The sequence below is a fragment of the Myxine glutinosa genome, chromosome 5, assembly GCF_964187855.1.
Source record: "Myxine glutinosa chromosome 5, kmMyxGlut1.1, whole genome shotgun sequence".
Lineage (NCBI taxonomy): Eukaryota > Metazoa > Chordata > Myxini > Myxiniformes > Myxinidae > Myxine > Myxine glutinosa.
In genome coordinates, this window is record NC_136265.1 from 109,806,087 (window position 1) to 109,832,444 (window position 26,358).

General features: G+C 47.5%; 1 protein-coding gene across 1 annotated transcript in view; it reads left to right on the forward strand.

Annotated features, from left to right (window-relative positions):
* Positions 1-2,469: 2,469 nt before the first annotated feature.
* LOC137414067 (uncharacterized) overlaps positions 2,470-26,358 on the forward strand; it is a 34,863-nt gene continuing 10,974 nt past the window's right edge. The window contains exons 1-3 of the mRNA XM_078778527.1: positions 2,470-2,991; positions 12,554-12,616; positions 15,770-15,823. Of these exons, the coding sequence (XP_078634653.1) occupies positions 2,901-2,991; positions 12,554-12,616; positions 15,770-15,823 (208 nt within the window). The 5' untranslated portion in view covers positions 2,470-2,900. The remainder of the gene's footprint in view (positions 2,992-12,553; positions 12,617-15,769; positions 15,824-26,358) is intronic.

Genomic DNA, 26,358 nt, shown 5'->3' on the forward strand with positions numbered 1-26,358 from the left:
CTGATTTCCTGTTTGGCATTGAGGACCTCCATCCATTGTTGAGACAGCAGAAGCAACATGTCCAGAGAAGAATGACCTGGTCTGAATCCAAATTGATGATCGGAGATCAAGCCATTGGAGAAGAGGAAGGATTTGATATCCGAAGCAATGATGGATTCCATGACTTTGCTGATAATTGGGAGCAGGCTGATTGGTCTGTAGTTGCAAGGATCTCCACGTGGGGTTTGCAATCTCTGATTGCTCTTTTTCTTGTTGTAATTGTCATGGTTTCCTTTTTGAGGCAATCTTTTTTATAGCCGGATGCCCTTCCTAACGCCAACCCTTTTAGTCGCCTCTTACAACACGCAGGGATACGGTGTACCTATTCTAAACTGGGGTACACACCGGGATGTTCAACAGCCAGATGTTCAACAGCCTGATAAATTTCCCGAAAGTCAGACAAGCAATATGGGAATCATCATAACCATCCATGCTGTTAGTAGGCACTGCAGGTTTACAAATGCTCAGTTTTGGAAATTTGTTGGAATGGCATTTGGTTCCAAGCTTTGTGTCGCCTTCAACCCAAGCTTTGTGGGATATTCTGTACAAAGCAATGAAGGCCTCCTCCTCAAAATGCGGGCCACAAAACTTCTGGCTCAATCCCCCATGCCCAGACCAGGGAAAGTCACTCCGCGTCTAATTTTGGATACTTTCGGATCCATTATATAATATAAAAAATAACCACCTTTAGAGGCCATTTTTCCCCGCAAAGCGGGGGTTGACCTTTTTCGGGAACCGTGGTTGTTGTTGTTTTTTGGTCCCCTTTTTGAAGCAATGTTTTACGGCCGGATGCCCTTCCTGACGCCAACCCTTTTTGCCGCCTTTAACGACAAACAGGGAATTACCAGTGAACTGGTACTCAATTAGCCGCACTTGGAAGGATGACAGGCTGAGTCAACCCCCCTGGCGTTAATTCAGCGATCGACCGGGATTCAAACCCAGGATCCTCGGATCCTAAGCTGGCACCCTAGCCGCTAGCCCAACACCAGGCTTTCGGATCCATTGGCCACTCCAAATATACTACCTTACTGCCTCAATGCGATGATATTTTATTGTGACCCACAGCAACACAGCTCTTGCCAATCAACATTTTGTTTTCATTGCAGTCATTTATCGCACAGTACAAGAGCTAATAATATTAAAACAACGTCTGCCCAGTAATTAAGTTCTCTGGACGACGTTGCATGCCAGAAATTTCTGGTCATTCCGAGTACAATCACAACTACAGCAAAGTCAACGACAGGTCATCGCAAACCCACACGCTTCCCACCTAAAGCAAAGTTAAAAGATGGCAAAATGTTCCACTGGGATTGACCCAATATCAGATTTTGAACTTTTAAAAAATTCAAAATTCAAATAAGATCAAATAAAATAAAATAAATTATCAAAAATTCAAAAAAAAAAAACCAAAAAAAAAACCTCAATTCAAAAATCAAATTTTAAAAAAAGTTAACATGAGCAACAACAGGCTGGGTAAGCAATTCAAATGGGATAAGTGATTGGAGGTAAAGTGAAACAGACCTTTGTTTTGCAAAGATGAATAATCGACAGACTCAGAAGCAGACTCTGACTCCACCTTGACTTTCACTTTCATAGTAAAATCTGAAAAAGGAAATCACCATTACTACAAAAACACTGAGCAACTAATTGAAAATTTCAAACATGAATATTCAGGCCAAGACCCAAAAGACCCTTTAAGACCCCGAGACCCAAAAGACCCAAAATACACCAGACTCCAAAAGGCCCAAAATATGCTGAAGACCCAAAACACCCTAAAGAGCTTCAGACCACTTGGACCTTTTTTGATTACAAATAAATTACAAATAAATAACATCAACAATATTACAAATACATTTGTACAAAATAAATGTTTGTATTATGATTGGTGTAAATCATGACAACACCCAAACTCAACTTCAGTCAGGTCATTATTCTCAATTCAAACAAGCCTGTGCCTCTGCGGCGTTGCATGGTGAGGCGAGCGTGGTGAGCTGATCCAGTCTAGTCATTAGAAAAAAGGAGCTCGGTCTCGGCATGCATCCATCCCTCTGTCTGTCCATCCATCCTTCTGTGAAGCAGTGCGACTATATGTCTATTATTGTAATGTAAACTTTTGACCCTTTTGACTGCTGAGACCACTTTTATCTTTGAAGACCATTTAAGACTCCCGAGACCCTTCAGACAACCAAGATACCCCAAAGACCCAAAATACCCCAAAGACCCAAGATACCCCAAAGACCCAAGATACCCCAAAGACCCAAGATACCCAAAAGACCCAAGATAGCCCAAAGACCCAAAATTTCCCATTTCCTGCCGTCGCTGTGTTTCCCGCTTCCTGCCGTCGCTGTGTTTCCCACTTCCTGCCGTCGCTGTGTTTCCCGCTTCCTGCCGTCGACGTGTTTCCCGCTTCCTGCCATCGTCGCTGTTTCCCGCTTCCTGCCGTCGACGTGTTTCCCGCTTCCTGCCATCGTCGCTGTGTTTCCCGCTTCCTGCCGTCGCTGTGTTTCCCGCTTCCTGCCATCGTCGCTGTGTTTCCCGCTTCCTGCCGTCGCTGTGTTTCCCGCTTCCTGCCGTCGCTGTATTTCCCGTTTCCTGCCGTCGCTGTGTTTCCCGCTTCCTGCCGTCGCTGTGTTTCCCGCTTCCTGCCGTCGCCGTGTTTCCCGCTTCCTGCCATCGCCGTGTTTCCCGCTTCGTGCCGTCGCCGTGTTTCCCCGCTTCCTGCCATCGCCGTGTTTCCCCGCTTCCTGCCGTCGCCGTGTTTCCCGCTTCCTGCCGTCGCCGTGTTTCCCGCTTACTGCCGTCGCCGTGTTTCCCGCTTCCTGCCGTCGCCGTGTTTCCCCGCTTCCTGCTGGTATCGATCGATGTTCTCCTTTGCTTTCTCGCTATTCTCCACGATTTCCCATCCAAGTTGGTACTCACGACACGGAGCATTACGGAAAGTCAAACCTCACGGTATGGAGGACACACCACGTACCAGGTACCGAACCCTGATCCAGGTGTTCGCCGACGCTGGACCCGCGCTCCACACAAGATCCTCCCGAAGCGGCCATGTTTCCTCCAGCATTGCAGCAGCTGTAACGCGGCGCGATCTCTCTCTGTCCGTTGTTGGGTAATCGTCGCTTCATAACGGAAAACACAAAAGGAGGGACAGATACTTCGTGAACGACATCAATCCGACCCGTTGCGCCTTCAACCACGTGGCCACCCTCTCCCAAAGCATGTGCTATTTGCCATTTCCGGCAGGCAGATTCGTCATGGCGAGCAGGTCCGTCACCCGGACGGTTAAACCGTCGGGCCGCGTCTGTCCGACCACCTCTGTTGTCATTACAAACACATCGATATTTGTTTTGTTTCACTTCAACATTATTCGGAGAAAAAACAAGTTTCCTATTTCGGGGCCAAAATTGACGTGACGTAGTAACCAATCCGGAAGGCGCGACCACTTCCGTTATGCCGATTCAACACAACATTTCGAGTTTATGGATTTCTGATGCGTCATCTGTTTGTGATGACGTAGGCAATCATGTGGCTGGGGATGGGGTTATGGGACGCGGTCCCAAATAACTACGAAGACTAATAATGCTAATTTAACAAAAGGAAGGTTGTTTTGTTCACAAATTATTAGCACAGGGAATTTAACACATTTTGTGATTGTAACAGGTGTGATTGTAACAGGTGGACGGAAGCAACGGCAAGGTTGATGTTTTCCTGCCAATGACGCGGTTCGGACCGATTTGTGATGAATCTGTTTTAGTGAAATGGCGATTCGGACAAGCAGTGAAACAGACAGACCGTCTTGTTGTGATGAATCTGTTTTAGTGAAATGGCGAATCGGACATGCAGTGTTGTGATGAATCTGTTTTAGTGAAATGGCGAATCGGACATGCAGTGCAACAGAGCAGTCGTCTTTTTGTGTTGAATCTGTTTTAGTGAAATGGCGAATCGGACATGCAATGCAACAGAGAGACGGGTCGGCACGTTTTCCACTCGCCATGCCAAACGGCGACCTTGATAATTCCTGATTTCCTTCCCATTTACATTCCTGTGTTATGAAGCGATATGTCTTTGGTGAAGGGATCGAAGTGAATCCACGGGGAATTATTTGTGCTTTTGTTGGAGGAAACATGGCCGGTCCGGGAGGTTCTTGTGTGGAGCGCGGGTCCAGCGTCTGTGAACACGTGGTTGGGGATCCCTTACCCGGTACGTGATGTTAGTTACACACCGTGATGTTAGTTACACACCGTGATGTTAGTTATACACCATGATGGTAGTTACACACACACACCGTGATGTTAGTTATATTATTATGTTATTAGTTATACACCGTGATGTTAGTTATATTATTATTATGATATTAGTTATACAACGTGATGGTAGTTACACACCGTGATGTTAGTTATATTATTATGTTATTACGTACACACCGTGATGTTAGTTATACACCATGATGGTAGTTACACACCGTGATGTGAGTTATATTGTGGCGGACACGAAAGCTCACTGGCGTGAGGGCATCATTCCACGCACCAAGTGGGTGGCGGCCACGCCCGAGGGGTAGGCGTGGCCGCGGGATAAACACCGGGCGCGCAGCCCGGAGCGCGCCAGTGCTACAGTGAACTCTTTTAATAAAGACACTTAAACTTACCGCGTTGTCCGCTTCCTTCTTATTGTACAAGTAAGTGCGTGTAGCACCGCGCTTCATTTGGTGACCCTCCGACGTTGGTTCAGCCGTCGCTGACCGACCGAATACGCCATAGCAATGGCAAACAACGCGGTTACGATCAAACTCCCCGAGTTCTGGGAGACGCAAGCTGAAGTATGGTTCCTGCAGGCGGAAGCCCAGTTCCGACTTCGAGGCATCACGGTGGACGAGACCAGGTACTGCCACATGGTCGCCTCCCTCGGGCCCGGCACGGCAGGCCGAGTCGTGTCGGTCCTGAGGAACCCACCAGCCGACGGCAGGTACGAGGCGATCAAGTGTCTCCTCCTCGCCACGTTCGGCCTCACGGTGGACGCTCGGGCCGACCGCCTCCTGGACCTCCCCGAGCTCGGTGACACGCGGCCGTCGGTCCGCATGGACCATATGCTGTCGTTGTTGGGCGACGAAACCCCGGACGCTTTATTCTGGGCGTTGTTTCGACGCCAGCTGCCGGCACGAGTCCGCCTCGCGTTGGCCGGTTCTGTGACGACGGAACCCCGGGCTCTCGCTGCAGAGGCCAACAGGTTCTTCGTGGCTTTGGACACCCAGGCGAGTTTTGGCACGGCCGTCGCGGCGATCGGGGCTGATGCTGATGCTGACCCTGATGCTGATGCACCACACCTCGTGGATCTCGAGGCTGATGCGCATTTCATGTCCGCCGCCATGCCCCACCCACCGCCGCCGCCGCCACGCCCCGCCCACCGCCGCCGCCGCGGAGGAAACCGCGGCCTCCGCCGCCTTCGCCGCAAACCTGGTGTTTTTTCCACGCCCAGTTCGGCCACATGGCTCGGCAATGTCACCCGCCGTGCTCATTCGGCAGGTCGGGAAACACCCGGGCCAGCCCTCGGTAGTGGCAATGAGTGCCGGCCGTGCAAACAGCCTACTGTTCATCACGGACACCTTATCCGGGTGCCGTTACCTTTGCGACATGGGAGCGCAGGTGAGTGTCGTTCCCGCCGGTACGTCCGACAAGCAGTTCGCGGGCCGGGGCCCCGCGCTGCTTGCCGCCAACGGTACGTCCATTCGCACGTATGGAAAACGCTGCCTTTCTCTGCGGTTCGGAGGGCAGGTTTTCCGGTGGTCGTTCGTCACTGCCGACATGCCTATGGCACTGCTCGGCGCGGACTTCCTCTGTGCCAATGGCCTGTTGGTCGACGTAAAGCACAGAAGGCTTGTCCAGGCTGACACATTCAGCTCGCTCGCTTGCGCGCTGCCCGCCTAGTTGAGCGGTTCGGTTCCGGCCAGGTTCATCTGTACGCTTCCGGCAGCGAACGAATTCACCCGCCTCCTCGTGGGTTTCCTGGCCCTCACGCGGCCCACCTTCTCGGCGGGGGCCGTCAAGCACGGGGTGGAACACCACATCCCCACCGCCGGGCCACTGGTCTACGCCCGGGCACGCCGCCTCGAGCCGACGAAGCTCGCCGTAGCTAAAGCGGAGTTCGCTACGCTGGAGCGGCTCGGCATCGTGCGGCGCTCCGAGTGCTTGGGCGTCGCCGCTTCACATCGTGCCAAAGCCCGGCGGGGGATGGCGACCGTGCGGGGACTACCGGCGCCTCAACAACGCCACCACCCCCGACCGCTACCCCGTCCCCTCACATCCAAGACTTCTCCGCCCGGTTGGCGGGCATGTCCTCCTTTTCGAAGGTGGACCTCATACGCGGCTACCATCAGGTCCCCGTCAGGCCGGAGGACATCCCGAAGACTGCGGTCATCACGCCGTTCGGGCTTTTCGAATTTCTTCGGATGCCCTTCGGTTTGAAGAATGCGGCTCAGGCGTTCCAGCGACTAATGGACAGCGTCTTGCGCGACTTGGATTTCGTGTACGTCTATCTGGACGACATCCTCGTCACCAGCGCGTCCCGCGAAGAGCACCTTCACCATCTCCGCACGCTCTTCGAACTTCTGGGCCAGCATGGCCTCATCGTGAACCCCGCCAAGTGCCGGTTCGGCGTCGCCGACATCGACTTTTTGGGGCACCGCGTCACCAGGCACAGGGCCGTCCCCCTACTGGCCAAGGTGGAGGCGGTGAAGGGGTTTCCGTGCCCCCGCACGATCAAGGGGCTCCAGGAGTTCCTGGGCATGGTGAACTTTTACCATCGGTTCCTGCCCCGCATCGCCCAGCTCCTGCGCCCCTTCACGAGGCCCTCCGGGGGAAGCCGGGCAAAGGTGACGTTACCTGGACCGAGCAGATGGACGCGGCGTTCGTCGGCGCGAAGCTCGCCTTGGCCAACGCCACCATGCTCGCGCACCCGGCGCCCGATGCACCGATCGCCCTCAGCACCGATGCGGTGGGCGCGGTGCACGAGCAATGGGCGCGTGGTGCTTGGCAACCGCTGGCGTTCTTCAGCCGGCAGCTTCGCCCGCCCGAACGCCGCTATAGTACCTTCGACCGCGAGTTGCTCGGGCTTCACCTGGCGGTCAGGCACTTCCGCCATCTGCTCGAGGGCCGTGCGTTCACGGCCTTCGTCGACCACAAGCCACTGGTCTTCGCGATGGGCAAGGTCGCCGAGCCGTGGTTGGCCCGGCAGCAGCGTCACCTCTCGGCCGTGTCCGAATATACAACGGACATCCGGCACGTCGCGGGGAAGGACAACCCGGTGGCAGATTGCCTTTCCCGGTCCGTCGCCCACGCAGTCCACCTTGGCATCGACTATGCCCGGATGGCGGCGGACCAGGCCGCCGATCCCGGCGTCCAGCCCTTGCGGACCGCAGTCACGGGCCTCCGCGTCACCGCGGTGCCGTTCGACAGCGCGGCCCTCTTGTGCGACGTCTCCCTCGGGCGGCCTCACCCCATCGTGCCGCGGGCTGGCAGCGCCAGGTTTTTGACGCCATCCACGGCCTGTCCCACCCGGGCACGAAGGCCTCCCAGAGGTTGGTCGCCGACAAGTTTGTCTGGCATGGCCTCCGGAAGGCCATCCGTGGCTGGACCAGGACGTGCCTCGCGTGCCAGCGCGCGAAGGTGCACCGGCACACCCAGGCCCCATTGGCCCCGTTCACGGTGCCGGAACGAAGGTTCGACCATGTACACGTGGACCTGGTGGGACCTCTGCCCCCCTCGCGGGGTTTCACCCATGTCCTGACCATGGTGCACCGCACCACCTGGTGGCCGGAGGCCGTGCCTTTGGCGGCGACGACGGCGGCGTACGTCGCACAGGCGTTCATCGCCACCTGGGTCGCCCGGTTCGGCGCCCCCTCGGACATCTCGTCCGACCGCGGCCCCCAGTTCACCTCAGAGCTCTGGGGGGCGGTCGCGCGGGGGCTCGGGGTCCAGCTGCACCGAACCACGGCCTACCACCCCCAGGCCAACGGCCTGTGCGAGCGGTTCCACCGCTCGTTGAAGGCCGCGCTCCGGGCCACCCTCCGCGACGGCGGCTGGGTCGACAGGCTCCCCTGGGTCCTGCTGGGCTTCCGGATGGCGCCCAAGGACGACCTGCGCGCATCCGTGGTGGAGTTGGTCTTCGGACAACCGCTGCGGGTGCCGGGCGAGTTCCTCCCCGACCCCACGGCGCCATGGTCCGTGGCGCAGGAGCGCCCCGCGCTGCAGGAGACAGCCCGGAGGTTCGCCGCGGTGCCGACGGCGCACCACGGGCACCCGCCTACGCACGTCGCCCCGGAGCTTCGCACCGTGGAGTACGTCTTCGTCCGGCACGACGCCCACCGGACACCACTGCGGCCCCCGTACGACGGGCCTTTCCGCGTACTTGAGACCAGGGCGAAGCACTTCACCTTTGACATTGGCGGTACTCCCGACCGCGTCTCGGTGGATCGCCTCAAGCCGGCCCACCTCGACGTGGACCACCCACCGCCGGTGGCTCGGCCCCCGCGTCGGGCCCGCCCCCCTGCGGGCGGACCATAGGCACCGCCCAGTACCGCCGGCACACCGCCCCCCGGTCCTGCACCCATCCCGGGTGCATCCGGAGGCATCCCAGCTGGCATCCCTGCACCCCGGACGCCGCCGGTCGCCAGAGGGCGCTTCGGCTGGGTCATCCGTTTGCCCCGCAAACTGGCCCTCCAGGTGCGCGGGAATTCTGGGGGGGGCGTGTGGCGGACACGAAAGCTCACTGGCGTGAGGGCATCATTCCACGCACCAAGTGGGCGGCGGCCACGCCCGAGGGGTAGGCGTGGCCGCGGGATATACACCGGGCGCGCAGCCCGGAGCGCGCCAGTGCTACAGTGAACTCTTTTAATAAAGACACTTAAACTTACCTCGTTGTCCGCTTCCTTCTTATTGTACAAGTAAGCACGCGTAGCACCGCGCTTCAATATTATGTTATTAGTTACACACCGTGATGTTAGTTACACACCGTGATGTTAATTATACACCGTTATGTTAGTTATACACCGTCATGTTAGTTATACACCATGATGTTAGTTACACACCGTGATGTTAGTTATATTATTATTATGTTATTGGTTACACGCCGTGATGTTAGTTGCACACCGTGACGTTAGTTACACACCGTGATGGTAGGTATACACCGTGATGTTAGTTACTCCCCATGATGTTCTGGTTTGTGCTCATGGTAATTACACCCCGTGATGTTAGTTTCTCCCCGTGATATTCTGGTTTGTGCTCATGTTAGTTACACCCCGTGATGTTCTGGTTTGTGCTCATGTTAGTTACACCCCGTGATGTTCTGGTTTGTGCTCATGTTTGTTACACCCCGTGATGTTCTGGTTTGTGCTCATGTTAGTTACACCCCGTGATGTTCTGGTTTGTGCTCATGTTAGTTACACCCCGTGATGTTCTGGTTTGGGCTCATGTTAGTTACACCCCGTGATGTTCTGGTTTGTGCTCATGTTAGTTACACCCCGTGATGTTCTGGTTTGTGCTCATGTTAGTTACACCCCGTGATGTTCTGGTTTGTGCTCATGTTAGTTACACCCCGTGATGTTCTGGTTTGTGCTCATGTTAGTTACACCCCGTGATGTTCTGGTTTGTGCTCATGTTAGTTACACACCGTGATGTTAGTTGCACACCGTGATGTTAGTTATACACCATGATGGTAGTTACACACACACACCGTGATGTTTGTTATATTATTATGTTATTAGTTATACACCGTGATGTTAGTTACACACCGTGATGTTAGTTATATTATTATTATGTTATTACTTATACAACGTGATGGTAGTTACACCCCGTGATGTTCTGGTTTGTGCTCATGTTAGTTACACCCCGTGATGTTCTGGTTTGTGCTCATGTTAGTTACACCCCGTGATGTTCTGGTTTGTGCTCATGTTAGTTACACCCCGTGATGTTCTGGTTTGTGCTCATGTTAGTTACACCCCGTGATGTTCTGGTTTGGGCTCACGTTAGTTACACCCCGTGATGTTCTGGTTTGTGCTCATGTTTGTTACACCCCGTGATGTTCTGGTTTGTGCTCATGTTAGTTACACCCCGTGATGTTCTGGTTTGTGCTCATGTTAGTTACACCCCATGATGTTAGTTACTCCCCGTGATGTTCTGGTTTGTGCTCATGTTTGTTACTCCCCGTGATGTTCTGGTTTGTGCTCATGTTTGTTACTCCCCGTGATGTTCTGGTTTGTGCTCATGTTTGTTACTCCCCGTGATGTTCTGGTTTGTGCTCATGTTTGTTACTTCCCATGATGTTCTGGTTCCTGTTTGGGGTTCTTGCTGCCCCCCATTGCAGGAACTCATTTTTATGGGGACCTTGTCCCATTCATCACAATCGTTTTGATGTCTTGATTCGAGAAGCAATTCCATTCATTTGAATCACGAGTTTCGCAGCTTTATCAGTTTTTTCCGTTTGAGAGAGAAATCCTTGTGCGGAGGGACATGTGCTGGACCAGGAGGTCGATCTGCTACTCTCGTCGTTGTGGGGAGGGACACGTGCTGGACCAGGAGGTCGATCTGCTACTCTCGTCATTGTGCGGAGGGACATGTGCTGGACCAGGAGGTCGATCCGCTACTCTTGTCGTTGTGCGGAGGGACATGTGCTGGACCAGGAGGTCGATCTGCTACTATCGTCGTTGTGTGGAGGGACATGTGCTGGACCAGGAGGTCGATCTGCTACTCTCGTCGTTGTGTGGAGGGATACATGCTGGACCAGGAGGTCGATCTGCTACTCTCGTCGTTGTGCGGAGGGACATGTGCGGGACCAGGAGGTCGATCTGCTACTGTCGTCGTTGTGCGGAGGGACATGTGCGGGACCAGGAGGTCGATCTGCTACTCTCGTCGTTGTGCGGAGGGACATGTGCGGGACCAGGAGGTCGATCTGCTACTCTCGTCGTTGTGCGGAGGGACATGTGCGGGACCAGGAGGTCGATCTGCTGCTATCGTCGTTGTGCGGAGGGACATGTGCGGGACCAGGAGGTCGATCTGCTACTATCGTCGTTGTGCGGAGAGACATGTGCGGGACCAGGAGGTCGATCTGCTACTCTCGTCGTTGTGCGGAGGGACATGTGCTGGACCAGGAGGTCGATCCGCTACTCTCGTCGTTGTGCGGAGGGACATGTGCGGGACCAGGAGGTCGATCTGCTACTATCGTCGTTGTGCGGAGGGACATGTGCGGGACCAGGAGGTCGATCTGCTACTATCGTCGTTGTGCGGAGGGACATGTGCGGGACCAGGAGGTCGATCTGCTACTCTCGTCGTTGTGCGGAGGGACATGTGCGGGACCAGGAGGTCGATCTGCTACTCTCGTCGTTGTGCGGAGGGACATGTGCGGGACCAGGAGGTCGATCTGCTACTATCGTCGTTGTGCGGAGGGACATGTGCAGGACCAGGAGGTCGATCTGCTACTATCGTCGTTGTGCGGAGGGACATGTGCGGGACCAGGAGGTCGATCTGCTACTCTCGTCGTTGTGCGGAGGGACATGTGCGGGACCAGGAGGTCGATCTGCTACTGTCGTCGCCTTTTGCAGCTTTTACCAAACTACATCCTCGGCCTCGTTTCCCGTTAATGCAATGACTTTTGCACCTTGGTTGCTGAAAGTAATCTCGTTTGTTACCTGTGCCACCGAAGGTGGACGGGCGTTATTTTCACCCCTATTTTTCAGTATGTCTCTGAGCCAGATATTGATGGAGATTATTGCTGGAGGGGCGAGGTGTGTGACGAGGAAGAAATGATTCGATTTGGGTGAAGATCTGGATCAGGGAATTTTTAAAGTGATTCTCCATTGAGAGATCGAGCCAGAAAGATTCATAGCTCGAAATCTCAAAAAATTGTGGACGAATTCGGACGAAACCTGGTGGAGAGGGTCGGTGTCTGACATGGACAAAATGATTCGATTTTTGGTTGAGATTCAGATCCGGATCTGGATCGGAGAATTTTTAACGTGATTCTCCATTGAGAGATCGAGACAGAAACGATTTGTAGCACGAAATCCGGATCTGGACACCGCACCTTTTTAGCTCTTTCACGAGCCTCGATTCAGTATACAAAAAAAATCTCAAAAAATTGTGGACGAATTCGGACGAAACCTGGTGGAGAGGTGCGGTGTCTGACATGGACAAAATGATTCGATTTTTGGTTGAGATCCGGATCTGGATCGGAGAATTTTTAACGTGATTCTCCATTGAGAGATCGAGACAGAAACGATTTGTAGCACGAAATGTCACATAAGTTATGGAGGAGATATAACAAAACAAGGTGGATGAGTAGGTTATGTGACGAGAACAAGCCGATGAAGTTTAGGTTAAGGTACGAATCCAGATCCAGCCAATCGGTGGATACAAAACTTAACCTGTTCGCCCTGGCACAGGTACGCGCTCCCCCGAGTACCCTTCTAGTTCCGACATGTTATGCGTGTATGAAGGTTGTATTCATGGGATGATGCTTTTTTTTTCAGATTTTATTGTGAGAGTGAAGGTGGAGTCTGAATTCGTGGATGATTCACCAGCTCAACAGAAAGGTCTGAAATGCAACATTCTTCTTCTTACAGCTGCTATTAGTGATGATTGTTCTTCTCCTTCTTCACTTGCTCTTGCCCTTTTGAGAGATGCTGTTGGACTTGCCTTCAGGCCTTGTAGTGCCTCAAACATTGAAGCATCACCATGTTTTTAGAGATAGATGGTCGGTGAAAACGTGCTGGCACCAATAGCTGTGATGGAAGCAGTGCTCTTGATACCATTGATGGTGCTCTTGATCCCATTGATGATGCTCTTGATCCCCTGATGGTGCTCTTGATCCCATTGATGGTGCTCTTGATCCCATTGATGGTGCTCTTGATACCATTGATGGTTCTCTTGATCCCACTGATGGTGGGTGCTCTTGATCCCACTGCTGGTGCTCTTGATCCTACTGATGGCGCTCTTGATCCCACTGATGGCGCTCTTGATCCCACTGATGGCGCTCTTGATCCCACTGATGGCGCTCTTGATCCCACTGATGGCGCTCTTGATCCCACTGATGGCGCTCTTGATCCCACTGATGGCGCTCTTGATCCCACAGATGGCGCTCTTGATCCCACAGATGGCGCTCTTGATCCCACTGATGGTGCTCTTGATCCCACTGATGGTGCTCTTGATCCCACTGATGGTGCTCTTGATCCCACTGATGGTGCTCTTGATCCCACTGATGGTGCTCTTGATCCCACTGATGGTGCTCTTGATCCCACTGATGGTGCTCTTGATCCCACTGATGGTGCTCTTTATCCCACTGATGGTGCTCTTGATCCCACTGCTGATGCTCTTGATCCCATTCATGGTGTCCTTCAGTCCAGCCAGGTAGCAGACTGGACTAGTGGGATGTTTTTTTCTGCTCTTGGTTGATGGCTGTACTTACTGTAGATTTAATTTGTACATTTATTGACAGCCACAAATAAACCACAGTATTTATATCCTGATGATATATCTGCCAAGTAAGCCGTTCAAATGTGCTGACAGGGTGGCTTTTAATATTTCTAATGTTTGAAGAGTTGATGAAGTTCAAAAGTCATCCAATTCAGTAATTAATTGACCATTGAGGTGGATCCTCGGGTTTCTCACGACCCCCCATTCCTCCCACAGCCCCTCCCCTACCCCCGGCACACAAATAAAAGCAGGGTTGAGCAATTGGTTAATGTCCGTCTGTCTAATTGTCTTATCACGTTATGATTGTCAGTATATGCTCAAGGAACAACTTATTTAAATTGAATGTTATATTTTGAACTTGAATCAGAACTTGATCTGTGGCCTCTTCACTCTCTGCCGCTCCATTTCCTCATCCCTCAGATCGGCAGTCTGCAGCCTCTTCACTCTCTGCAGACCTGGACAATATCACAAACTGGGCAAACAAGTGGAACATGTCTTTCAATCCTGACAAAACTCACACTCTTACTCTAAACAAACAACAACAACAGGCATTTTAAGGCCATTTTCCCTGCTAAAACGGGGGTTAGCCTTGCGGTCCCCATGACAATCTTCTCCATTTTGCCCTATTTTCTGCATCTCTCCTTGTTAACCCCCTTGCCTGCATTTCTTCTTCCACCATCTTCAGCCAAGTCTTTCTCGGTCTTCCACGTCCTGTACTTCCTTCTACATTCATTTCCATCACTCTTGTCAACCAGTCACTTTCATCCTTCCTCAACACATGACCAAACCATCTCAACCTGTTCCTCTTCACAGCATCCATCACAGGCTCTATTCCCATCATCTTTCGCAATTCATCATTTGTCTTCCTCTCTCTCAACGATACTCCGCACATCCGCCGAACCATTCGCATTTCCACCCTTTCCAGCCTTCGTTGCTGCTCTACGTTCATTACCCATGTCTCGCTCCCATAAATCATAACACTTCTCTCACACATCTCTCCCAGCTCCCGCAGCTCTATCTGTGCTCTGTCTCCCAAATATTCCTTCAGGACGCACAAGATCTGCCAGCAACCCTCTTATGGGTAAACTGCCAAAATCAAGACTCTGCTCACCTTCACTCTTCCATTCCTCTGTTTTTCCCACCTCTGGAACAAACTCCCTCACTCTCTTCAATCCCACTCTTCCCTCCAGGTCTTTAAAACAGCTGTTCACCACCATCTCTTATCCTCCCCCATCCTAAACCTTGATCTTTTCTACCCCATTAATCCACCCCAAATCCACCTCTTTCAATCTCTGACTTCTTTCCTGAAATTCCTCGTACTGTCAATTTGTTTTATACCGTGTACACCCTCCATCCCCCTCCCACCCCAGCCCTCTCCCTTCCACAGATATCCCGATGTCCCCGTTCTCTGCTGTTGTTGTGCTTTTGTGCTTCCCTCTCTCTCCCCCTCGTGTCTCCTGCTCCCCTTATTATATGGTTTATGTGTCCGTTTATGTTTTTTTGTGTTTCATGTTAGCTCTTCCACGAGCCTCGATCTTGTATACAAAAAAAACAAACTTGAATAGGAATATAATTTTCTCATTTTTCCGTGCGTTCACTCTGATTTCGTCTCAACCACGCATGTGCAGAGATGAGTGAGATGATATTTTTACTCTGTCTGTCTGACAGTCAAACATAAAGGAAAATCATTCCAAACAGGAAACTTCCTGTTTTTAAGGACCTTATAAAAGGGCACAAACAACAGGCACGAATAACGAATGTAATGCGTTGGGTAGGGTGATGTAATAGACACCGGGTAAAATGGCTGTAAAATACAGAATAAATTTATTTATACACCTTTAAACCACTTTAAACTTAAAAGAACGACATGTAGAACTACTGCACTGCACAATGCAAATCACCTTCATCATACTTCCAAGAGCCATGGTATATATCGACATGGAGCACGAGAGGCCGTCCCATGTGTGAGGGTGCAGAAGAGGCCACCGATATGGCTAATAGTACGATTCCAGTTGACACCGCATTTTATTTCCATAGCGCTAAAGTAATGGATTTTTTAAACAATCTTTAAAATCATTATTTTATTTAAATTGCAGTGCAGTGTCGTAGAACACTGTGCAGGGTATTTATTGTGTTCTATGAGCTCTATTTCTCTTGTTTCGGTTTTGAATAACTACGTTCTGCATGTTTAAAATCTAAGTCGAAGACGAATGTAACGGTGATTGTTTTTGAAGGAATGCTTCTCATTAATGGAATGATGTTTTTACTTGCAGATTTAATTGTGAAAGTCATAGTGGAGTCTGAGTTTGTGGACAAATTCGCTCAAGGTCTGAGTCACAACATTCTCCTCATAATACTTACAGACAATAATAATTGTACATTTGTTCTAATTTCTCTTTCGAGAGATGCTGTTTCCTTCAGCCCCTGTAGTGCCTAAGATACCTGGTTATTTAGGCCTTGTCGTGCCTCAAATACCCAGTTATTTAGGCCTTGTCGTGCCTCAAATACCCGGTTATTTAGGCCTTTTAGTGCCTCAAATACCCAGTTATTTAGGCCTTGCAGTGCCTCAAATACCCGGTTACTTAGGCCTTTTAGTGCCTCAAACAACCGATTATTTGTTTAGGCCTTGCAGTGCCTCAAATACCCGGTTATTTAGGCCTTTTAGTGCCTCAAACAACCGATTATTTATTTAGGCCTTGAAGTGCCTCAAATACCCGGTTATTTAGGCCTTGTAGTGCCTCAAATACCCGGTTATTTAGGTCTTTTAGTGCCTCAAATACCCGGTTATTTAGGTATTTTAGTGCCTCAAATACCCGGTTATTTAGGCCTTTTAGTGCCTCAAATACCCAGTTATTTTCGGCCTTGCAGTGCAGACCGGATAGGATGGGAAAGGTATAAAACACATGCACACTGCTCGGGCTTCCAGGAAAGAATTTGATATTTCAAAAAAGTGGATCTGGGGTGAATTAACGGGTGTAGAAAAGATCAAGGTTTTGGATGGGGGAAGATAAGAGATGGTGGTCAACAGCTGTTTTAACGACCCAGAGGGAGGAGTGGGATTGAAGAGAGTGAGGGAATTTCACCAGAAGAGGGTTGCTGGTTGATCTTGTGCGACCTGTACGAATATTTGGGGGACAGCACAGATAGAGCTGGGGGAGCTGGGCCAGAGAGAAGTTGGTAAAAGGCAGAAAGACCACCTACCTGTCTGCGGTGAGTGAGTGAAATGCCCTCGGCGTGAGCTTCATCGCGGGAGATTCCAATGATTCTGAAAGCTTTGGTTTCAACAGCGTGAAGACGAGCTAGGTGTGAGGCAGGAGCACCAGCCCAGAGGGGAGAGCAGTATTCCATTGAGCTGCGGATGAAAGCCTTGTAGGTGGTGAGGATTTCAGGTGTGCCAAAGAAGGACTTCGCACGATGGAGGATGCCCAGTCAGCGACTGTCTTTGGAGGCCAGATTGGAAATGTGGTTTTCCCAGGAAAGATCATGGCAGATAGTGAGACCCAAAAGCTTGAGTGACAGAACTTCTTGGAGAACATTGTTCAGAAAGTAGATTGGAGGGTTGTCCAGTCGGTCTTTTTGGAGAGACATAGTGAGAGTGTGCGATTTGTCAGGATTGAAAGACGTGTTCCACTTGTTTGACCAGTCTGTGATTTTGTCCAGGTCTGCAGAGAGTGAGGAGGCTGCAGACTGCCGATCTGAGGGATGTGGTATGGAGTGGCAGAGAGTGGAGTCATCAGCAAAGAGATAGAGAGGATTTTCAAGAGAGTCGGAGAGATCATTGATGAAGACCAGAAAAAGCACAGGGCCCAGAACACGACCTTGGGGAACTCCAGCCTGAACAGGAAGGGGAGATGAGAGAAATCCATTCAGGACCACACGTTGCCTATGACCAGAGAGGAAGTCCTCAAGCCATTCGTGGAGGTTTCCATGGATACGATAGGAGGAGAGTTTGGTGAGCAGAGGGGGGTGCCAGACCGTATCGAAAGCACGTCATATGTCAAGGGAGACGGCTCTGATTTCCTGTTTGGTGTTGAGGACCTCCATCCATTGTTGAGACACCAGAAGCAGCATGTCCAGAGTAGAATGACCTGGTCTGAATCCAAATTGATGATCCGAGATCAAGCCATTGGAGAAGAGGAATGATTTGATATCCAAAGCAATGATGGATTCCATGATTTTGCTGATAATTGGGAGCAGGCTGATTGGTCTGGAGTTGCAAGGATCTGTTTTTGCACCTTTTTGTGTAAAGCGGTCATGTTGGCTGATTTCCAAACTGATGGCAGATGACCTTGAGCAAAAGAGAGCGTGAAGAGAATAGAGAGAGTGTGTGAAAGAGCAGCAGAGCAGGATTTTAGGACCCGTGGGCTAATGCCATCTGGTCCAGTTGCAGAATCGGAGTCGAGGTTTGACAGAAACTTCTCCACCTTGTCAGGAGAGAAGGACACAGAGTCCAGGAGCAGCTGGGTTCGACTGGGTAAGGTGGGTACAGAGAGAGATGGGTTTAGGACACAAGATGTTGAGGCATTTGAGCACATTTAACAGGATTTATTTTAAATTAGAGCAGGTTTAGCAGGATTGACTTTAAATTTGAGCAGGTTTAGCAGGATTGACTTTACATTTGAGCAGGTTTAACAGGATTGACTTTAAATTTGAGCAGGTTTAGCAGGATTGACTTTAAATTTGAGCAGGTTTAGCAGGATTGACTATAAATTTGAGCAGGTTTAGCAGGATGGACTTTAAATTTGAGCAGGTTTAGCAGGATTGACTTTAAATTTGAGTACTTTTAACAGGATTGACTTTAAATTTGTACAGGTTTAACTGGATTGACTTTAAATTTGAGCAGGTTTAGCAGGATTAACTTTAAATTTGAGCAGGTTTAGCAGGATTGACTTTAAATTTGAGCAGGTTTAGCAGGATTGACTTTAAATTTGAGCAGCTTTAACAGGATTGACTTTAAATTTGAGCAGCTTTAACAGGATGGACTTTAAATTTGAGCAGGTTTAACAGGATTGACTTTAAATTTGAGCAGGTTTAGCAGGATTGACTTTAAATTTGAGCAGGTTTAGCAGGATTGACTTTAAATTTGAGCAGGTTTAGCAGGATTGACTTTAAATTTGAGCAGGTTTAGCAGGATTGACTTTAAATTTGAGCAGGTTTAGCAGGATTGACTTTAAATTTGAGCAGCTTTAACAGGATGGACTTTAAATTTGAGCAGGTTTAACAGGATTGACTTTAAATTTGAGCAGGTTTAACAGGATTGACTTTAAATATAAGCAGGTTTAGCAGGATTGACTTTAAATTTGAGCAGGTTTAGCAGGATGGACTTTAAATTTGAGCAGGTTTAGCAGGATTGACTTTAAATTTGAGCACTTTCAACAGGATTGACTTTAAATTTGTACAGGTTTAACTGGATTGACTTTAAATTTGAGCAGGGTTAACATGACTGACTTCAAATTTATCAGGTTTAACAGGATTGACTTTAAATTTGAGCAGGTGCAGCAGGAATGACTTTAAAGTTGATTAGATTTAACAGAATTGACTTTACATTTAAGCAGGTTTAGCAGGATTGACTTTAAATTTGAGCAGGTTTAGCAGGATTGACTTTAAATTTGAGCAGGTTTAGCAGGATTGACTTTACATTTGAGTAGATTTAACAGGATTGACTTTAAATTTGAGCACGTTTAACAGGATTGACTTTAAATTTGTCCAGGTTTAACTGGATTGACTTTAAATATGAGCATGGTTAACATGACTGACTTCAAATTTAGCAGGTTTAACAGGATTGACTTTAAATTTGTCCAGGTTTAACTGGATTGACTTTAAATATGAGCATGGTTAACATGACTGACTTCAAATTTAGCAGGTTTAACAGGATTGACTTTAAATTTGAGCTGGTTTAACAAGATTGACTTTAAATATAAGCAGGTTTAACAGGATGACTTTAAATTTGAGCAGGTTTAACAGGATTGACTTTAAATTTGAGCAGGTTTAACAGGATTGACTTTAAATTTGAGCAGGTGCAGCAGGATTGACTTTAAATTTGATTAGATTGAACAGAATTGACTTTAAATTTAAGCAGGTTTACCAGGATTAACTTTAAATTTTGGCAGGTTTAGCAGGATTGACTTTAAATTTGAGCAGGTTTAGCAGGATTGACTTTAAATTTGAGTAGATTTAACAGGATTGACTTTAAATTTGAGCAGGTTTAGCAGGATTGACTTTACATTTGAGCAGGTTTAACAGGATTGACTTTAAATTTGAGCAGGTTTAGCAGGATTGACTTTAAATTTGAGCAGGTTTAGCAGGATTGACTATAAATTTGAGCAGGTTTAGCAGGATGGACTTTAAATTTGAGCAGGTTTAGCAGGATTGACTTTAAATTTGAGTACTTTTAACAGGATTGACTTTAAATTTGTACAGGTTTAACTGGATTGACTTTAAATTTGAGCAGGTTTAGCAGGATTAACTTTAAATTTGAGCAGGTTTAGCAGGATTGACTTTAAATTTGAGCAGGTTTAGCAGGATTGACTTTAAATTTGAGCAGCTTTAACAGGATTGACTTTAAATTTGAGCAGCTTTAACAGGATGGACTTTAAATTTGAGCAGGTTTAACAGGATTGACTTTAAATTTGAGCAGGTTTAGCAGGATTGACTTTAAATTTGAGCAGGTTTAGCAGGATTGACTTTAAATTTGAGCAGGTTTAGCAGGATTGACTTTAAATTTGAGCAGGTTTAGCAGGATTGACTTTAAATTTGAGCAGGTTTAGCAGGATTGACTTTAAATTTGAGCAGCTTTAACAGGATGGACTTTAAATTTGAGCAGGTTTAACAGGATTGACTTTAAATTTGAGCAGGTTTAACAGGATTGACTTTAAATATAAGCAGGTTTAGCAGGATTGACTTTAAATTTGAGCAGGTTTAGCAGGATGGACTTTAAATTTGAGCAGGTTTAGCAGGATTGACTTTAAATTTGAGCACTTTCAACAGGATTGACTTTAAATTTGTACAGGTTTAACTGGATTGACTTTAAATTTGAGCAGGGTTAACATGACTGACTTCAAATTTATCAGGTTTAACAGGATTGACTTTAAATTTGAGCAGGTGCAGCAGGAATGACTTTAAAGTTGATTAGATTTAACAGAATTGACTTTACATTTAAGCAGGTTTAGCAGGATTGACTTTAAATTTGAGCAGGTTTAGCAGGATTGACTTTAAATTTGAGCAGGTTTAGCAGGATTGACTTTACATTTGAGTAGATTTAACAGGATTGACTTTAAATTTGAGCACGTTTAACAGGATTGACTTTAAATTTGTCCAGGTTTAACTGGATTGACTTTAAATATGAGCATGGTTAACATGACTGACTTCAAATTTAGCAGGTTTAACAGGATTGACTTTAAATTTGTCCAGGTTTAACTGGATTGACTTTAAATATGAGCATGGTTAACATGACTGACTTCAAATTTAGCAGGTTTAACAGGATTGACTTTAAATTTGAGCTGGTTTAACAAGATTGACTTTAAATATAAGCAGGTTTAACAGGATGACTTTAAATTTGAGCAGGTTTAACAGGATTGACTTTAAATTTGAGCAGGTTTAACAGGATTGACTTTAAATTTGAGCAGGTGCAGCAGGATTGACTTTAAATTTGATTAGATTGAACAGAATTGACTTTAAATTTAAGCAGGTTTACCAGGATTAACTTTAAATTTTGGCAGGTTTAGCAGGATTGACTTTGAATTTGAGCAGGTTTAGCAGGATTGACTTTAAATTTGAGTAGATTTAACAGGATTGACTTTAAATCTTAGCAGGTTTAGCAGGATTGACTTTAAATTTGGGCAGGTTTAGCAGGATTGACTTTAAATTTGAGCAGGTTTAGCAGGATTGACTTTAAATTTGAGTACATTGAACAGGATTGACTTTAAATTTGAGCAGGGTTTGCATATTCCTTTTGAGGTCAAATGGTCAAGGTCGCCTAAAATCGTCATTTTTTTGTATTTTACTCCAGCTGTTTTTATCATGTTTAGCATGGAGAAGAGGAAGTCTGAATATAAAACTGTTGCGGACGGCTTTGCATGTTCAGATGCTTTCTGGTTTAATTTGTTCTCTTTTTGATGAGGTGCTTTAATCGTAAATTCTGCCGAGTGACAGATCCATTTCTAAACATTGTACAAACGTGCCGGCATGCTGAGGTAGCTAGACTTGGGTATTGGTCACGTTTAAAGAAACAAACACTTTGTGGGTACTTCTCCTTTATGGCTGGCATTGAGAATTGATGAGGCATGAAACTAAACTTTGCGTACTACCTGTTTCTCCAATTCCCACTGGAAAAATTGCATTGAAACTCAAATTGGAATCAACATTAACAAGTCAAATTTAAAACGTCAAGAGCGGAACCGTTGTGCCAGAAAGTTTTTTTTTTTTTGTATACTTAGTCTCGGCTTGTATGAGAGCTAACATGTTTTTATTTATGTATTTATTTATTTTTATTTTGTTTTGCCTTATCCTTATATTTTTCTAACCTTCTGTTAGCCCAGTGGTTCTTAACCTTTTTAAAGGCGCCGAACCCTAATGAAACCCACCGAACACTCGCGGAACCCCTCAAATTTGACCAAAAAATTAAGAAGAATTGCATCTTAATGCATTTTCTGTTCTTCTTTTCGGGAGGCGATCTGGGAAATGCGTGGTTTTGTTTTGGCAAGGGCCACCCTCAAATCATTTTCGCATGCAAGCCTGCTCCTTTTCTTTGTTTTAATGTCCACCAGTTTTGAAAACGCATGCTCGCAGAGATACGTTGTAACAAACGGCGTGAGGATCTCAAGGGCAATTTTAGCGATGTGAGGATACCCTTCCACTTGGCGGCACCAAAACGTTGAGAGTGTTGTTGTGCTGAAGAGTTGTTGTTGATTCTGGCTCTGCTGAAGTTCGATGAGGTCGTCGAGGTATTGGTCGTTGACATCTGCCGTTGCAACGTCGAAAGTAAACGGCTGCCGCACCCATGCTGGGTATTGCTCTTGGTCGGGGAAGTAGCCGTCAAATGACTTTCCCAGCTCATCCAAGTGCGTGGCAATCGCTTGCTTCAGCGCCCCCGGTACAGCAGTGCCTCCAACTTCAGACTTATCTTCGATCCCGCTCACGCACTCGTCCAGTAGCTAAACGTTCGTGAAGTTGTCGTTCTCTGTTCGCTGCCTCCACAACGGTAACTTCTTTCGGAAAGCGCTAAGCTTTTCTTCAGATTCGATGGCATTCACTCCACCACCCTGCATCTGGCAATTGAGATGATTGAGTGCGTCAAAGATGTCAGCCAAGTACGCCAAGGCGAGGATGAACTCTGACTCTTGGAAGTGCGTTGCATGGCAATGCTGGTGTTCTCGCAAAAACAGGGCTAATTCTACACGCAAGGCAAAAACACGGCTCACTACCTTCCCTAGTGATAACCATCGAACGTTAGAATGGTAGAGAAGGATTTTGAATTCAGAGCCGATTTCATTGCACAGCTCTTTGAAGATGCATATATTCAGAGCACGGCTTCGCACGTAATTCACAGTTTCATCGACGATTTTCAGAACATTGGCCAGTTTTGGAGGCAGGGTTTTTGATGCCAGCGCGTGTCTGTGCAGGACGCAGTGCGTGACGATGATGTGTGGTGCATCGGCCTTCACCAGCGCTCCAAAACCAGAGTTGCATCCCAGCATGGCTGGAGCTCCGAGCAAACTGCAGACACCATGTTCCACGAGAGGCCGTTGCTTCTGAAGAAGTTGTCCACAAGCTTCTTCATGTCAGCTGCCTTCGTCTTTGTTGTGAGAGGCTTGCAGAACAGAAAGTCTTCCTTGATCTCGTCTCCTTTGACATAACGCACAAATAAGATGAGCTGGCTCAAATTCGAAACGTCGGTGGTCTCGTCGAGTTGAAGGCTGAATTTCGTCGGGCTCGCGACTAAATCTGCAACTACCTGGGCGAGGATGTCGTCGCTCATGTCGTCGATTCTGCATCTGATGGTGTCATTTGAGATTGGAACGAGAGACAACTTGTTTTCAGCAGCTTTTCCCAGCATGATGTTGGCCATCTTCAACGCAGCCGGTTTGATGAGTGTCTCGCCAACGGTGTGCGGTTTGCCCTGCTTTGCGATCAGGTACGCAACTTCATATGACGCGGTGATGATTGGTTTGTCAATTGGAACGAAGCCGAGAGTGGGCAAGGTAGCACTTGCGTCGAATAGGACTCTCTTCAATTTGAATTCATCCAGCGTTGCGTCTTTGTACTGCCCCTCGCCGTGCAGTTTTTTTTAAGTGTTCCCGTAGTTTTGCTGGTGCTTGGCTGGAGTTGCTCAACTTGACATTGCAAAGCATGCATTGAGGACGCTGACTTCCGTCCCGTTCCGTCAAACACGTGAACCCGTACCGCACGTAATCCTCCGACCACTTCCTTTTTTTGCTGAACATACTGCAAAAAAAAAAAAAAAAAGTAATAAACTGATCTTAATTGGGTTCGGGCCAATAATTATATGAAAAAAAAAAAAAAAAGGAACATGCTTAAATATAATCAGTACCCCTCTGAAAACTGAGAAATTTTAACGAAGAAAACATAACTTATAGTTACGATGACGGGATTTATTATCTACTCAACTCTATGTCACCTCAAATCCCATTATAATATTACATAGAAAACTGCAAATTGTTAGTTTTGATTGGCGACCAAAGGAGTTATATCACCACCTAATTTTCTGAGGAATTCAATCATATTTTATAATCACCAGCCACTTTTGACTTTAATATAACTCTGAACCCGCCCTGCATATCCACAAACATTTCCAACTTAGATTTCAATTAATCAGTAACTCCAAAGTAAGGCGCGACCAATGACACACGGCACACGGCAAGCTAATTGAAGCTATTCACTGGAATTTCCGAACACCTGCAAAGTCCAAAATCCAGTAAGTAAGTAAGTAAGTAAGCAGGTAAGCACCATCAACAGAATAATTAGCAAGTTGCTCATTGATTCTACAGTCAGTGTGAAACGACTTATCTTAAACACAGACCAGAGAAACCATGTATGGAATGGGAATACAATTACAAATAACATTTCCATTCTTTCGTAACATACATAGCAAAATAATAATAATATTAATAATAAGCGTAATTACACATAGATTCAAAATTGATACAAAACTTAAAAAAACAAAAAAACAAATTGCAATGCGTTTCGGAGGACCTCCGCCGAACCCCTGAGACTGGCTCACTGAACCCCTGGGGTTCGGTCGAACCCAGGATAAGAACCACGGTGTTAGCCCCTTAGAGTAGCTGTATGCATTGTTTGGACGATATCCATAAAAAAAAGAATATATAATCAAAATCCACCAAGTGTTCGTCTGCCCGTCCATCTGCCCATTCGCAGGTACCGCAAAAACGGCTGAACCGATCGCAACGATATTTTGGGTGGGTAATCCTGGGACCCCCTGGAGTAAATTAGGCTATATTGTTTTTCCAATTTCAGCTTTCGCCCCCAACATTTTCCGGTTTGGACTCCCGCATAACGTTATTTACCCGGGTGCCGCACAAACGGCTGCACCGATCGGACTCGGTGACTTCGGACAAAGACCTTTTATAAGGACATAGGTTGAATCCCTGCTTGAGAGAATGCCAACCCCCTCCCCGCCATCACGGTCATCTCTCCAACTCACAATCCGACGAGATATGCAGAAAGAACGACCCAAAACCAAATCTCTTCTTTTTGATTTGTATATAAACATGATTAAAAGTAAATAATGACCTCGGCCAAAGTTCAAACGACGTGGGTTTAATCCCTACATGAGAGAATTCCACATAGCTATTTGGGCGGTGTATAAGTTAACAGATCGCTGTCTCCATCGATCTTGCCAAGGCCGTAACACCTATCGGCTCAAAATCCTTTTAACTGTTGACTTGGTAGTTTTTACAATGAAGGAAACACGTATCGGGAGTGCAAACTACATAGCGATTGTGAATGTGACAGCTCTGAGGCATCTTTCGCTTTGCATCAAATTATTCATTACATTCATTAATTCATTTAATGATCATTATGCTCTTTCTTACGTTCATTAAACGTTCATTAAACATTAAACGTTCATTAAACGATTACGAAAATAAAAACGAAAAACATTACGAAATTACGTTCACACCGTCACATCAAACACTACCGTGAACACAACCATCGTCACAACATCGTCACAATAAAAACATCGTCACAAACGTTACGTTATGTAATTCAAACCGTGAACACATCGAATATTGGAGATCCCATTGCCCAAATTTGAAACACGATGGAATAATATTTACCGATATGAACAGTGATGTGGATTTTATTGAAATTCTACAAATACTGTTTAGATTTTGATAATTTGCGTGTGATATGATTTAACGGATGTTTATATAAATCGTTTAAAATTAAAAAGCCTTCAATTTCTGATATTTTGCCTTTTCATTTGGGCCTCCCAATTGAAGCCCCACCCGTAGGGCGGGTACCATTGCTAGTATAATCAATGGAGCCAGAGACAAGAGCGGGGGAGAAGGGGAAGTACAACAACAGTGGAGAATAGGGACATCGGGACATATGTGGAAGAGAGAGGGCTGTGGTGGGATACACGGGATAAACAAGGAATTTGAAGGATGTGGATTTGGGGTGTCTTAATGGGGGTAGAAAAGATCAAAGTTTTAGATGGGGGAAGATAAGAGATGGTGGTGAACAGCTGTTTTAAAGACCTGGCGGGAGGAGTGGGATTGAAGAGAGTTTGGGAGTTTGTTCCATTTGCAGGAGAAAGGAGGAATGAAAGAGTGAAGGTGAGCAGAGAGTCTTGATTTTGGCAGTTTCATCAGAAGAGGGTTGC